This window comes from Syngnathus acus, chromosome 13 (assembly GCF_901709675.1).
Source record: "Syngnathus acus chromosome 13, fSynAcu1.2, whole genome shotgun sequence".
In the NCBI taxonomy this organism is placed as follows: Eukaryota; Metazoa; Chordata; class Actinopteri; order Syngnathiformes; family Syngnathidae; genus Syngnathus; species Syngnathus acus.
In genome coordinates, this window is record NC_051098.1 from 9,002,077 (window position 1) to 9,018,561 (window position 16,485).

The 16,485-nt window shown below is 39.0% G+C and overlaps 1 protein-coding gene across 1 annotated transcript in view; it reads left to right on the top strand.

Annotated features, from left to right (window-relative positions):
- The first annotated feature begins 950 nt into the window (after positions 1-950).
- Positions 951-16,485, top strand: part of LOC119133092 (calsyntenin-2-like) — a 138,304-nt gene continuing 122,769 nt past the window's right edge. Inside the window, exon 1 of the mRNA XM_037268765.1 lies at positions 951-1,376. Within this exon, the coding sequence (XP_037124660.1) occupies positions 1,313-1,376 (64 nt within the window). The 5' untranslated portion in view covers positions 951-1,312. The remainder of the gene's footprint in view (positions 1,377-16,485) is intronic.

Sequence of the window (16,485 nt, forward strand, 5' to 3'; positions counted from 1 at the left end):
TACACCAAAGTGGCTCATGGTGCAGAAGAGTCACCTTTCCTTATTATTATTTCTCATTTTCCTAAAAATGTCTACCCATATTATCGATACACCTTGCCAAGGTGTAAGACCGGGCCCTTTATGTATGTACACTACCGCAATTTAGGCAATTTAGTATTTTCCATGGTAACTAACATCATTGCACAGATTTCCAAAGGTTTTCTAATCATCCATTAGCCTTCTAACACAATCAGCAAACACAATGGACCATTAGAACACTGGAGTGATGGTTTCCGGGAATACGCCTTTATGCGCCCATGTGGAAATATGCATTAAAAATCCGCATTAACAATGTATGGAGTGTATTCCTGATTAGTTTAATGTTATTATTATAATGTCATTGAAAAATATAGCAATTTTATTTTAGAAATAAGGACTACATGACCGCTATATATATATATATATATATATATATATATATATATATATATCTATCTATCTATCTATCTATCTATCTATCTATCTATCTATCTATCTATCTATCTATCTATCTATCTATCTATCTATCTATCTATCTATCTATCTATCTATCATGTATATATAAAAACTAATGTTCACTGTCCCATTTTTTAAGTTCATTATCAATGTGCTAAATGATGGTTTTAAAAAAATCTGTGACACAGTAGAGTGTACGCACACACTCAACTTTGCGTCTTGATTGAAATATATGTATTTCAATATATCATGCATGATATGTCTGTGTGTAAAGTTTTGAATGATACCCGTATATAACCTATAACATGTAAAGTAGCAAAAGTTGGCGACTATAGTCATTGTTTTAACAGATGTGCTGCCACGCATGGATTTGTTGTAAGCAAAATGCAATAAGGAATAAACAACAACAGCGGCAGCAGCAATATGAGTTTTTGTCAGGCGATCCTGCTTGGAAACGTGTGAGCGTGTGAGGACATCGGATGGGAGGCGGGTGAAAAATAAGGAGGGAGGGCTTTTGCAAGGAGAATGGGGGAAAAAAATAATAATGCACGTCTCTCCTCCCTGTGACGTTTGCACCGGTCCAGTCCCGGGCTCCTGCCGGCTTCTCGTCCCGCTCAAGCAGAAAGCTCTCCACTTGCTCCCAATCCGCCGACGCGCACGGTGCACCGGGTTTGCGTCTTTCCCAACACGCTGTCCCACATCTAGTCAGCGACGTGTCCTTGCTTTACTCAGACCGAGTGGGGAGTGAACAACAGCAAGAGTGCGAAAGAGGCAGAAGAGGGCAAAGAGATAAATCCATAAAGGAAAGAAGAAGAGGAAAGAGGTCTCCACCGAGAAGATGCTGACAGCAGCCGGTGTGTTGGCTGTGGTCGCTCTGGGATTGAGCGCAGCTCACTCCAATGGTAGGAAAGACTATTACTGTAAATCATACTGCATGTGAAGAGCAACATCACTGTACTGCGTGGTGGGATTCTAAGGCGATGGGGCGTATGTCGATACAGAGCTGCCCCTGTGATGCAGATAACTCATAATTGCTGAGATTTGATCTTGCCTCTGTCATTTCACCTCACTCATCCTCTCACATGATAACGAATTGCACCCGATGGGACACATGCACAATAGAATAATACAAAAAGCTTTTTTTCATCATCATCAATTATTATTATTATAGCATTGTCATTTCTGCAGCACTGTAAATTTGATTTGAATTTCTTTACAAATTGTGCAGGTGCATCGTAGAAAGTGTTTGCTGAGAGTACAGTACTTTATAGCACTTAAGGGGATCATTTTTATTTAACGACATCAAAACAGTAGTTAGCTCCTCATATCTTTAGTGTGATCTTGGGGTGCATCCATTTCTTTTGTACTATAGGTTTAAAGTGACTTGTTAGTGCATTTTAAGTGTTGTTTTTTACCCCACCTCCCACAAGGTGTTGCATAGATGTAGTAATTATTCAAAACTATATTATTGTATACCTTATGCAACCCCTGCTATTTAATATTTATCATATCCCATTACTTACTACAACATACTATTGTGGTCAATTTTATTGTGTTTGCAATTGAAACAATAAGACGTAGACAACAGCGCACTACACAATGACGACACAAGGTGGCATATTTTTTCATATAAGCTGAAGGAGAAAGAAACAATGCAAATATTGTTTGCGGTAATTTCTGGACCCATTGAATTATGATTTGTGATTGAATCAGCAGTGCTACTGAAAGAAATGAAAAGATGCAATTGTTTGTATTGTTTGTGGTCACAAAAATCCATCACCAGCACAATAACGCTAAGCAACAATGTTCTCCCCTGTTTCAATCCAGACTTCCTTTAATCTATGTTTAATTAAGTTAGCATATGCATTATGTACCCTGCACATAAATGAAGCATTGACGGGATTTATCTAGACACTAATTCAATATACAGCTGTAATTAACTCATCAGAATTCCAAAACACCCAAAGCCATAGATATGTGATAATGACATCGAGATCTCATAAATATGTGCCATACTGTTGGCAGTCTCGCTTCATTGCTGAACTAATTTTAGGTCTACCAATGTCCCCAATGCAGCATGTCTGCTCGATTCTCTCATGAGTTTGGCATTGTGCCGTGGGTAAATGTGGCAACAGGTTCTTGCTAATCAACTCCCTGCAGACTGAGCTTGGCTTTGGCTCAGGAGAATAACAAGGTGACACCTGTCAATTTGCCCCGGCTGTCCTGAGACACGATGAGTGTGTAAAGACGTCACCATTGCTGCCTTTAGACACAGGTAAGAGTCTCCCTGTTGGTGCTTGGCCAGCTGCAGTGAAAACACAAGCGGGCCTTGACCTGGCCCCCACATTTAAGCTTTAACCTTGCATCTTGAGAACAAGCAACTTGAGAGTGTTGTGTGTCTTCTGACTTACTTTATGTGTACATTTATCAGGGATTAAATGACCTTGGTTGTAGGAAGGAAAATTACTGATCACTATTGAAGAAATTTTACATAGCGACATTCATTTTAGATGAGAGAAGTTTAAAACATGAGTGAAAAAGATTGACAAAGGATTTTAAAAATACGGGCATTGCGAAAACTGGCTGAAAGTTGAACATAGTAGCAAAAGTTGTGGTATAGGGATGGCTGAGAGTCTACTAGTTTTGTTGGGCTTGAAATCCTGCTGATTATGTCAATCTTTGAAAATTTCTTGTGGAAAACATTTCATTTGATAATTTTACTTTTCAGGTGGATTTATTCTTTCCTGTATTAAGTATACCAATTTTCCTCAAGTATCGATTTAAAGGTCAGAGAGCAAAAATGTAAAGTATTCTTTGATACCTCTAGAACCCCTTTACATAGTAGGTGTCATAAAAAAGCGATTAGATCGTAGGTACATCCCAGTTCAAATATGAAATACAATCAGAATGTATCATCTGCAGTTTGAATCTCACACCCTCTCGTCTTTGGGTATTTCCGAAGCCAAACAAATAAGTGACAACTGTCGCGTAGTTTTTACTGTGCATATTACAAGCGTAAAATTTTCATGCATGGAAAAGGCAGCTCAAGAATGTTACCGTGTTTAAACATTTCATGCATTATTTAGCACAATCGACTGTTTCGTCTCTAAAGCTGTTGTGCTACCAAGTTGAAGTTACTCGAGCAAATATAAATAATAAATACAGTCGATACCGCGGCGTACACAAATAATACCAGAGTCTGTATTTCCAATTGACTCTGTATGGTGTTGTGTTGACTATTCTCCAGACTCCTCCATGCCTTTGTCACAGTCACTGCTTTTACTTCCATTTTCTCTTCTAGTGACCGGCTCTGGCTTCCTGACTTCAAACAAGTAGGGTTAAAAGCGCCCACCTCTGTCTGCTCCTGTGTGTCAAAATACTTGAATTTTTCCTTGACTTTTTACTTTAATATTTAATTTGTGCAGTTATCTCTATGGTGTAGCGTGCTGGTGCTCTTCAAAAACATTACTTACGGTAAAATACCACAATTACCGTAATTTCCAGACTATAAATCGCTACTTTTTGCACAAGCTTTTGAAAACCCTGCGGCTTATAGTCTGCTTTGTCTTATCTATGGATCTTTCTCTGATTTTATGATATTGTAAGAGGATTTTTTTTGGTAATACAGGTAATAGAATTGAGGACATTTCATTTAAAACACCTCTGGTTCATAGTCCGGTGCGGCTTATATATGAACAAAAAGGATTTCCCCCTAATTTCAGCTGGTGCGGTTTATATTCAGTTGCGGTTTATAATTCGGAAATGACGGTACATCCAGCATGCCTTAACCGTCGAGTAGGTTTGTAAACACTTGGAATAGGTAACTAAAACTAGGTTTTAGTCAAACTATGGTTGACAGCTTGTAGGAAGTGTATGTCTTACGAAACATAGTAACAATGAGAATATGAATTTGAACAGACTCAAAAAAAAATCTTTAGAATCTGACCCTTAAATTTACGGCGAGGAGTTAAAATGTTTGAAAAAGTTTAAAACATCAACCAAAGCATATTATTACGTGATTATCCCTACGTATATGATTGTTTACACTAATTTATCATAAATCCTTGTAATCCTAACCTATAGTGAGTCAAGCATTTGTCAAGACTGACTCTTGTTTCCTTCACCAGCCAAGGTTTAAAGAACAAGCAAGAAACAATCTCCAAATAGCTGCAAATCCAACACCTCTGACAATTGATAAAATTAAAACCGTTCTTTCATGTCATATGTGCTAAAGGATCCGCTATTGTAGCGCTAGTATGCAATGCTGTTTTCCAGATAACTTTGAAGAGCCGCCACTGCTGTCATTTTCTGTTTAGCCACCGTTTCGTTCCAGGGAAGCGTGGACGTGCAGCCTCCTTTAACCGCTGTCACCCTCCAGTCATCCTTTTAAAGTCGGCGCGTGTGTCTAAATGTGTGTGTATCCACTTAGTATGTGCTTCAGAGTTGTCAGCAATCAGGGCTTAAAGAGCTAACATCCTGTGCTGTGCATATGGATGCATTTGGGGTATGTTTGGCCTAGCACATGTGGGAGAGTGACAGATTGCAGCCAACATTTTGACAGCCACCAAGTATGCAAAAAGGATGTCGCTATAACCTAAAATATTGCCCCGCAGATACATTCAGCGGCTTTTGCCAGGACCGACCGACCCTGTCGCTGCTCAACAGGGAAAATCATCAGGCAGCCAAGCAGAAAAAGCTGCCGAATTTCTGCCAGTGCTGCCTGGAACCACGCTTTTGTGTAATTCCGAGCAATATAAACTCTGAATTTAGATAGCTCATTATCGACACAGTGTACTTTAATTCAGCTTCCCACTGCTTCTCTTTGTTGTTAGGACATTTTTGCAGCTTCATTATGTCCATTTCTACTGCCAAATCTACATGTAAGAAACAACAGCCAGATTTTAACTAGCTTTAGGTTTCATTGACATAGTGTTGTCTCGGGATATCACGTTTAATTGACGCGGGTTCCATAGTTTGAAACACAGGGGTTCTGCATGTGTGTGTGGATGTGTGTGTGTTGTGTTTATGCAACATCTGAAATGGGGGTAGGAAGAAAATCCAATGCACATTCATCTTTGCTTATTGGAGAGAGAGTCAGTGGCCATGCATTACAGGGCATGCTATAAATCCTCCGCTAAGGCTTTGAAACAAGATGTGGGCCAAATCCAAGCTGGGCCATTGCAGTCAGGCGGGCAAGGCTCAGCAATATGGAGGAACATGACAGATAGCGAATAATGCTGCTTTGCTCTGCGCTTGCGTGCTGTAGCCATTTTCATTTGGGGTTGCAGATGGTTGCTTTGATGGGAGGTGGCGGGGTACTGCGCTCAGGCAAGTTCAACTGCTGTCCTGGGCAAACAATAGGAGACAAATGTGACTATTATGGACAAATGTTCATTAACCAAATGATTGCTTAGAAGTCTCTTGATTGGGTGCAACTGATTGGGGGGGGGGGGTCATGGGGTTAGGGTTAGAAGCCTTTTACCGGACTGGTTGCCTTCCGAACAAAGAGCACAAATATGCAACCATTTACACTGCACAGGCTGCAGTCAGCCTTTCACCTGAAGTCAGCTGGGGCCGGCTCTTACCCTGAACAGGCAAAGACGTATAGAAAACGCGTGGATGTCATCATGTCCATGATTGCCCTTGTACTATATACTAATGATAAATACAATGGAATTCAAAGTTCTGCTCTTGCTTGATGCATACATAAAATAAATACCCTACTCAATAATATATGTACGCACGCACACACACACAAACAAACATTTCAATAGCACCATTGGAAAATACTGTACTATTTGCTTTCTCCTTACAGTCATAATCTCTTCATTCCACAAACCGCACTTAACATTATAAAAGAAAACATTTAGTTGAATCACATTTAGTCAATGCTATTTAGTAAAACAGCGATTAAGTCAAATGAATTTCCTGAATTTTATGGCTTTCTATTTGCAACGATTATTGCTTGAAGGTAAAAGCTGTTTATTAATCTTGAAGTGCTTGTGTTAATGGAGTTAAAACAACTTGCCAACTTTCAACATTAAAGCTCCAGTCTTCTAATACTGCACTGTCCTTGACCAAAGGATGAATAATACCTTCTTCACACACACCACCAGTCCTTCTTTCGCCATACAAAATTTTATTGTCTGCATGTATTTTATCACAAACCCTAAATTTCTCTTCCACCACATGCAGACAATCTGCCGCCAAAATAAACTTAATCATGGAATTTTTGTTTGGTGAATGAAAGGAAACTAAATACTTGGACTACATTTTATATCTAATTCAATAAAAAAAAAAAGAAATTGGGCTGCGTGGTGAAGTAGCAGTCTCAGCGTCCGTCTTGCTGTCAAGAGCTTCTGGGTTTAAATGTTGGCTCAGGCCCTTCTTGGTGACGTTCACGCTTTCTCAAGCATGCCTGTGTTTTTCCAGCTACCCAGGCTTCCTCCCACATTCCAAATCTATGCACAATAGGTTCATTGAATAGCACAGTTACCTTGTCACTGGAAAGGTATTCAGAGCTTCACAAGACAAAAAGAGACCCAAACATAATTTTCCTTCACTACTCATTACGTGGTTGGTTTTCTTTTCACATACTACAGATGATTTCGTTTTTTTTTCAGCGGCTGAGATCCCCCCCCCCTCTATTTTCACCTTCCTTTGTTGTTTAAAATGTCAAATTAGGGTGCTTTATAATATGTGTGTGCAAGCACATTGTTCAGTTGCCAAGAGTCCTGGATGCACTGCACAGTGAGTGGCTGTCTCCTCATCATATTTTATTTGTCCAGTCTTGGCAGTAGATAGTCACTCAGACAGCCAAGACTAATTGATTTGCCCCACAAATTGGAAAAATTGGAAGAAGGACCCACACTTAATGCTGGCCTCACTCGTGCAGATCTAAAACAAATGACTATGTTGACAATCAGTCTCAACAAATTGATCAGGTGTGTTTATCATGGCTATTTAAATTACTATGACCAATCTGGCATACATTTTGATATCACTGGTCAACAGCACAATTTAATCAGAGATGGCTTTAGTGTTGATTTAAAAATGTCTTTATTTGTTTTCTAGCACATCCGTTTTTTTTAGGTAATGTTCCCTTTTTTCCTTTTAGGTTTGACCAGAAAAAAAATCCGCCTGTTGCTGAACTTAACCCTTAATTCATAAATACACTCTATTACATATTATGTTATTGTTAGTATATTACACTGCTATTTTTTTTTTTTTTTTACATCTCTTTTGGTGTTAATTGGCAGTCAACACACGCAGCCCAAACAAAAACCATTATCGTTGTGTATTTGCTGAGGTTTTGCAAGGTTGATGATTATCCACAGGCAGCCTGCACAAACAAATATATCAGGCATTCATTGTTTCCTTCTTGTTGCACATTCCCACATGGCGTGAGCTTAACCACACAAGCTTGTGTGACCCCATCACGATTACTCCTTGATGTTAAATGCTCACACATTGTAAATCCTTTTTCTACTCTGTTTGAACTAATCCATCCATTTTTTTGCATGAAAGTATTTACTGTCATGACATGTTCGCGATTGACAAGCTGAAGTGGGCCTGGCAGATATGTTGTACTGTACTTGTGCATATCACAAGTGTTTGCGCAATGACACATGCTCACGCAAACATATTTTACATAAGCCATAAATTATCTGCACGGTGTTGCTCAGCAGTTAAAATTCAGCCTGCACGTATGCATTAAATGATAAGAACTTTATTTAGTCACGATGGGTGTGTATCTTATCAGTGTCTGTCCCCCTGGCAGTCATCCAGCAAGTAAGCGCATTCTTTATTAGCTGACGATAGCAGATTTAAATATTGATTTATACATGTTTGAAATTTCCAAATGAACTAGATTGATGGTGAAATGTTAAGTCGTTATGCTTCCTTGGCAATGTCACTGAATATTTTTTTAGAATAACCACACTGCAGTGGGACAGTGTGCATGTGAATAAAAGCAAAATTGAAGTAGGGAACTGTCCTTGGTGCTGAAATGCGCTGCAATGAAGTAATTCATTGTTCAAACACCAGTGGACTTTAAGCATTTGTTTCCACTTGTTCCTTGCTGTGAGTGGCCGTGTACATATAGAAGTGTGCAAGATGATTGGAGGGGCGGAGATGAGTGAGAAAACACTTCGGTTTTGTCAGGCTGTCACAGATGTGATTAACTCCAGCGGTGATTGATGAGTGACAGATGGATGGGCATAAATGGGCCATGAATGTGCGACGTTCTAATGATAAAATACATTTAATATGTCCAACAAAGCGATACCCGATGGTCATTTTTCTAAAATAATAGGGTGCTCTCCTTACATTCATGCAAATAGGGGTCAGAAGTTTGATGAGAAAAATATGACAATGGCAAAATTCATTTTTCTTGTTTTTGTTTTGTTTTACTACCATCAATCTATTTTCTACAGAACTTCTGTTCAGGGTTGAAGGAAAGGTGAGTAGGGGACTGCACATAGAGACAGAGAATAATTCAGATTTATATCCATAGGTAAAGTTAGAAGCTTCATGAAATCAGCCACAAGATCCCCACACCATCAGAAGACCTTTTAAACTTTTGGGTGTGCTCATTAGAAGCAGAATGGAACAATTGCTTCATAAATGTTTAACCTCAAGTGTTTGACAGATAATAAATGTTTGAGTAGAATGGTCTGTTTTCTTATGAGTGGATGGCAAACATTTTTATTGTCCAAATTGATGGGCTAAGATTTGTGTGGAAAGCTTTTTACAGATGTATTTCTATATTTACAAATTATAATTCCTTCAGTTGTTGAGCCTTTGTAACAGCTACATAGAAACAAACGAGAGGGTAAACTGTGTTTGTGTGTGCGTGTGTATTTCCTGATGCAAATGAACTAGGTCTAGGTTGTTTCTGTTTTGACAGTACGCCATTCCTCTCTCCATGCAGGGAAGAGAGACCAAACAGTATGGATGCCAATGCATGCACAAATCCTCAAATTACAGTGAGCTATAGTTTAAGATCACATGACCTTGAGTGATTGAGTCCAGCTGCTGGACATTTAACATTCCTTCTATTATCCGGTCATTGTAATTGTTGCTAATCCTATGTTGTATGTCTCTTCTTCATCCTGTATTCACTCTCTGCAGATGCTGCCTTCGACTCCCCTACCCCACCCCATGCTAACGTGCAGGAGGATCTGGGTCACTGTGTACCTGCTCCTCCCACTACTTTGCATCCATTCACTCCACTCATTCACCCTTTGTTCTGTCATAGCGCCATCTATGGATTTTATTTTTCTGTCTTTGTCAATGATATCACAAATCTTATCTCCTCCGTCATCTCTGACGATCATCCTGTTCTGCTCTCCCACTTGGTTTCTTGGTAAAGCATTAGCACGGAGGCAATTACGAAGAGGAAGACTTACTCAGGTCTTATCACTATTCTTCACTTCCCTTAGGATATGTTTCTCGTTTCATCTTCCGCTCTCAATTTCAGCCTTTCCCTGAGAATTCACTGATATTCTCCATTTGGAAAGATTTGGATTGAGTACTTAAGTGTTTTTTTTATTTTTATTTTTTTTATCTATCAGACTTTTGCCTTCATCTTTCCCTCAAAGGAGACTCTTTGGATTTGATTTGAATGGAGGTGTTAATCAGGGCAAAATGTGTGTGAACAAGCCACAGCGGTTCTTGTGTGAGAAAATGCTCAACATTCACACATACAAAGCTTACAGTTTACATAATTAGTCAAAAAAACAGAACTCAGACATCTGGCAAGAACAGCTAAATCATTTTCATGTCGATGTAATTTCATGATTCCCTCTCTCGTCAATACTTGTGTATTAATGGACGCAAAACATTTTCATAATTCGGGTATGATAAAAACCCTCAGAAATGGATGAGCATGAGACACATACACATACTAGAGACTGATGTCGCTCCCCTTGCCCTCTATGAATATCTTGTCACTTGCGTACTCTAGTTGTGAGTGCGTGTGTTTACGTGTGTGTGTGTGTGTGTTTGTGTCTGTCAAGGTTGCTCTTTCTCACAAGCACACTTCTATTGTTATATAATGTCTCCGTACCAGGGTGCCGATACCTGTGTCTCGCTCAATTGTCACGTTTATATGCGGTCACTTTAAAAATGTCTGCTGGTGATTTTGGCAAATCCGTGCCTATACACGAGTGTTTGGGCCAGCTACCTCTCGGAAAAACCTGCTTCCACCCTCACCCCTACCCCCGGGTTCTCATTAGGAGGAGTGTAGATGGCGGCGCCGAAATCAACATCTGTCTCAGAGAGCGGAGAGGCCTCATACCAACACCATGAGAAGAAAAATTGCATTTTGCTGCATAATAAGTCACAAAGCTGCAGCAATTTCTAAAAAAGTTCATCTCTGTATTCAAATGTATTATCGGTTTGTATATTGTCACTGTGTTGTCATGCAATTTTAGCGAATTTTGACCTACGATTAGCAGTTAATAGTATTGGAATAACAAGGTCAATTTATTTATCGTTGTTGATATAATCATGTTTTACAATACATTATCCATGAGCATTTCCATTGGCTGCCAAAGGTTTGCATCAAACACATTTCTGTTTAAACACTGGCAGAGCTGGGGGAAGGGGGTGGGCACGGGATGCTTGGACCCCACAGCTACCAGGCCAAATAATTGACTTTTGGTTATTTTAAGATACTTCTTTACTACACTTTCTACTACTGCATTTTCACCTGTCCCCTGAAGGGGACCTATAAGGAAGCGTTTTCTGTATAATATTTAAAGTAAAAAAAAGAAAAAATGTGTTGCAGACCGCCAGAGAAATCCCTAGTCCCCTCACGGCCACCAAAAAGAAAAATAATCCTTGCTCCACCAGTGTGTTTAAGACCACATCACCCCAATTAACTTGAGCTGTGACCCAACTCGGAAGACCCTCCAAAAGCTCTTTCACCCCTTCTTCAACGAGAATACTACTGTCTAGCCTTTAGGAGGACATACATATATGGTGTCTTGGGAAACAGATTTCTTGAACTTGAATGCACTGTAGTGCCAATTTGAAATATCTCGGACTAAGCAGCAGCACATAAAAAATGTGGGGAAAAAAAGTAAACAGTTTAACAAATGTGTTTGAAATCAGAGATCAAAAATTGCATGACAGTATTGTTTTATATCAAGACAAACGATGTGAGTTGAAAACTTTCCTTTTCCTATTCACTAGAAGATCCTTTTTATGTATTTCTTATTTTATCTAGCAAGAGAAGACGCCGACGGCATTATTCCAGTTCATAAATTTCTTTATATATATGGAAGCTTTCAGAAAGCAACATTGCGTGAAGTTTTCATTGTGGCATAGCTTCTGGTTGTGTGCAAGATACTTTGATGGTCCCATTGAGCTGATTCTTTTATGGCTTAATACAATTATTAATGTGTTTGTCCCTCTAATGGCCTTCCTGGCCCTGCTGTTGAAAGCAATCTACTGGAGAGAAAGAAATCTCTCTATTAGCGACATATGGCGCCATGCATGTAATGCTTGTGTGCCCTATGCGTAAAATACACTGGGTTTTTCTTTGGTCTGTAGGAAGTTTGGTGATAATTTGGATTGGATTTGGACTGTTTGAATGAGAATGACTGCTGGGTAAAAGGCCACTGAAATGACAAAGCTTTGTCGTGTTCAAATATTTCATTGTCCATTTTCTAAAGCGCTTCTCTTAACGAGGATCGCGACCAAAGTTATTTCATTACTCTAATTATGATCATAATAAAACAGTCAACCGAGTAACTGCAATCTGCATCATGGTCTTTAATATATTTATTGCAGACGGTGACTTATCATTGTGACTCTCAAAAAAGGCAAATGTCACGCAAGAAGGATTGAATGTTTAATGTACAGTTATTTTTGGAATTCATGAAGTCATTTATTTTAAAAGTCAACTTTATAATCCTTTTTTGACATCACGCAGTTTGCTGGAAGACACGCAGCTCTCACCCCATCACCCTCTCGCTACACACAAAGCTGCACCATTTAAATATCAATGACCTCTCTTTGTGGAATCCTGCAGGTTCCCAAAATCATAGATTTTGTCATGCTGTTATTCGACATTTTCCCCGCTGGGATTTTGAGGCACTCTAAAGATATGAAATAGTTATTGGTCTTTATGTTTTATTTATGGGACTGTGTCCAATAAGGGCTTTTGTGCTATAGAAGTGGACTTGAGTCATTTTGTGTCGATTTGAATAGGGAAAATCCGCTCTATCTCTGTCTCTCTTTTGCCATACCATACTGGAGCAGATATCATCACGTTTAACCATCAATTGGCGGGGAGCCGCTTCCGCATGAATCAAGCACAAAGAAAGAAAAAGCCACTCAAGTGGGTTCCGTGTGAAAGGCAATGGCTGGTACAATCCGGCTTGAATATTACTTCTCCGAGTCAATTTTGGCAAAACGTTTTTGTGAAATAAGCTATTGGTGCTTTTTCCAGCACTGTTTTTCCACTTTGCTCCCTTTTTGTCTCCCACCAGCCAGTTGCCTTAGTTTCATGCATATACACCAAAGCCTGGTGCTTGTGGTGCTCCGTCGAGGGGCAAATGACTTGTCCCTGGCTGAGTGTGTGATTTTATTGTGGTATTGGTGTTTTCATCTCTGCAATCTCTTTGGAAGCAATGTTTATGAATTGACTTCGTAATCATACATTCCTGCAGCGAGCTCTTCCCAGCACCTCGGAATATCAGCTTTTATGCATATGCTGCAGACAAAAGATGGCAATCGGTGACTGTTTCAAGAGGGCATAAGAGAAGATGGTAGAGAAATTGGTGAGGTGATGACTGACAGGTTGAAATAGAAGGTAAGACAGAAAAAAAATAAGTGTTAGTGAAAGCTTTTATTGAGCCTTTGCAAATTGGAGAGGGATTCAGCTGAATTGCATTTACAGATGCTATCTGTTGAATTTTCATATAAATAACCGCTTTGAATTATGTGCCCCTGGTGTGAATAAACAGGAGCTTCTCTCTCTGCCTCTTGTTGACATACACATTGGTGGAATTTTATAGTTTGCAGAAAAATACCAGTGACCTCATTATTGCAAGTACACTCCCAAAGTGTTTGCCCAAGAATGCTCGTACAAACAAGAAAGTGGCCATGAACTCATTTTATCTTGACTACTCCTACTGAATCTGTAAATTCCAAAGCTCACTAAAGCAAGTCACAAAATGCCAGAGGTGAAACCATGATTGTGCTTGATGTCTCCCTTTATTTGAAATATTTATTGTACTTACGAGGAGAGAAACATCTCAAAAAACCTATGGTGCAAATGAACAAAAACTCCTCTTGCGTGTTGAGGCAATTTTTGAACCAGGATCTGATTATTTTTGTTTTTGCACATTTTAGTGACCACGGCTGGCATTCCCACTGAGAGTGCATTTGAATCAGCTTTTGTTCCTCCATGTGCCACTCCCTACTGCTGCTGTAAATGAACTGTCAGTAGCAACCACAGCGTGTTTAGCTCCTGTATTCATTTGTTTTCGTATGTCCTGTATTCCCCTGAGTCTCTGAAGCTGCATGATGAAACATGGAGGTGACTTTGCCAGTGTCAAGTAAAAGACACAAAGGAATATGGTCACTATAAAAGTAGAGTGATGTAAACAAGAAGCCATAACATTTAACTATAAACACAATATTCATATATATACACACACACACACACACACACACACACACATACAATACGTACACACACGCACACGCACGCGCACACACACACGCACACACTTCTTCCGTGTGTTTGCGGTTCAGCTGTCTTGGATCTAACTCTCACTACAAGCACTGTAAACGGAACCTCTTTATAAGGGCAGTAAAGATATTACAACCACTTACACACAGGCCTTAGTTACAGGTGCACTCCTTTTCTAGAGAACTTTTGTTTTATTTTTGTTGTTTTACTATCTAAACTAGAAGAAAGAGAGAATCTTCGTTTTATTTATGTTGTTTTACAGCACTAACACTCCCAGTGTTATATGTCGGTTTTTTTCCCTTCTGAACACATGGAATTAAAACATCCATGAAGTTACATCGGTGACTGGACTTGGCGCTGTAAAATCAAAATTCAAAGTTCAACCGCCACAGTTTGTGCTTTCTATAACAGTCCTTCATTTCAATTCATCACTATTCAATGTTGTATTAAAAAAAATAATTCTGACTAAAAATTATGCATGTTGTAATTCATTAAAAAATATATCTCACCAGAAAGTAATAAATGTGGTTGCTTCAAAGCAAAACTAATAAAATGCTACCATCACCAACACTGTATTTTATACATTATAGTTTTTTTTTTTTTCCATTTATCTGTTGTCTAAATTAGGTACTGTCCAAGTACCACATTGATGCTGATGGGTTTTTCCTCTGAAGTGGTTGTATAGTAAATCTGCACAAAAATCTACAATACATCAGGGATGTAATGAGAAGAGGGGCTTTTATCATGAATCCAATAGAGCCACCCATCTATTATTTATGAACAAATGCAATGTATCCTAGGAGTGCAATGTGCCACCAGATCTGGTGAATGTCACCATTTTCCTTTCATTTTGTTTAATGTTTAATAAGGATTAGGGGTTAAATTGCAACATTTAACTGTATCATTAAAAACATTTTAGAGCAATATTCTTTGCAGACCAATTTTTAGTCATGCAGAATACATGTATTCTGTATTCGCTGCAGAATACATGTATTTATTGCAGTGAACACCTGCAGCCCTGGTGAAAAAAGGCAAAATCTGGAATAAAAATGAAAATGGTCATAAAATAACACACAGTATCATTCCCTTTGGATTGAGTGATTATGGTTCTGTACTAAAAGCACAGACACAGATTTGTCTACAAATTATCATCATATATCGAGCAAATACATAATTTTGGACCCATGTTACATTCATGACTGTATTTAATAATTTGGTTATTCAACACGAACAAACTACCTTTCATGAGTCTTATAAAAACTTTTAAGAACATGCTAGCACAAACTGATCATACACGCATGGGCATTTACATATTTTTGCATAAAATGTACAAGTCACTTTACTCACCTTTTGACATTCACACAAAATAAATGTTCATGATAACGGCAATGGAAAATGGCTCTTGACATTCACACACAATAATAAATGTTAAAGATAATGGCAAACTACAACAGCCAACTAGACCACACTGGCTATTAGTTGACAGAAGCAAGCCATGATTTCAGCTTCACGTTTGACCTTGCACAAAGTGCATTAAGGACTAACAACAGAGGCCAAAGACAGGTGAGAAACAATCACTAAAAACGGAGATGTTGCTAAAGTAACACTCGCACGCAGGAATAGGTGTAATCTTCAGCAAATTACAAAAGATGAAAGATATGAAAAAAGTGGGAAATGTTTTATGACAGGCTCCAGTACCCCGTGAGAGATATATTGATATATAGGATAAATGCAACATGCGGTTGGGAAATTATTGCATAATGCATCTGCCCTCACTTAAGACACTTTCTGACAACATATTCCTGACAAAACCAAAGAGGCACCATAGTTATGCTCTCACAATTGTTGACATCACAGTGGCATTACACTCACTTGTATTCCTTTTTTTCTCTTGCTAGAATTATCACTGAGCAATAACCTTGCTTCACTACCTTTGATACAGGGCAGCGCCACATCCAGTAACGACTGCCAGGGCCAATGGGCAGGTGTTGTGGAACTGCAATGCAGCCCATCATGTGTATCTGTGTGGGTGGGAAGCGTGAAATCAGTTGCTTGTTTACTTCACATTTCACATTGTGAGTCCTGTCAATCTTTACCAATGGCTGTCCGTGACTGTATCCATAATGGGTGCATTGGTTTTCCCTGTCTATCTTCTTGTCTTGCTCAATGTGCAACAGAATATTCACAATACGCCATACAAGCTAGCACATCGATTCTTTTGTGTGTGAGTACAAATAATGCTTCCTCACTTCAGACATATGTTGAGCTTTGAACAGCTGTACGAGTGAAATGATTATTATTGA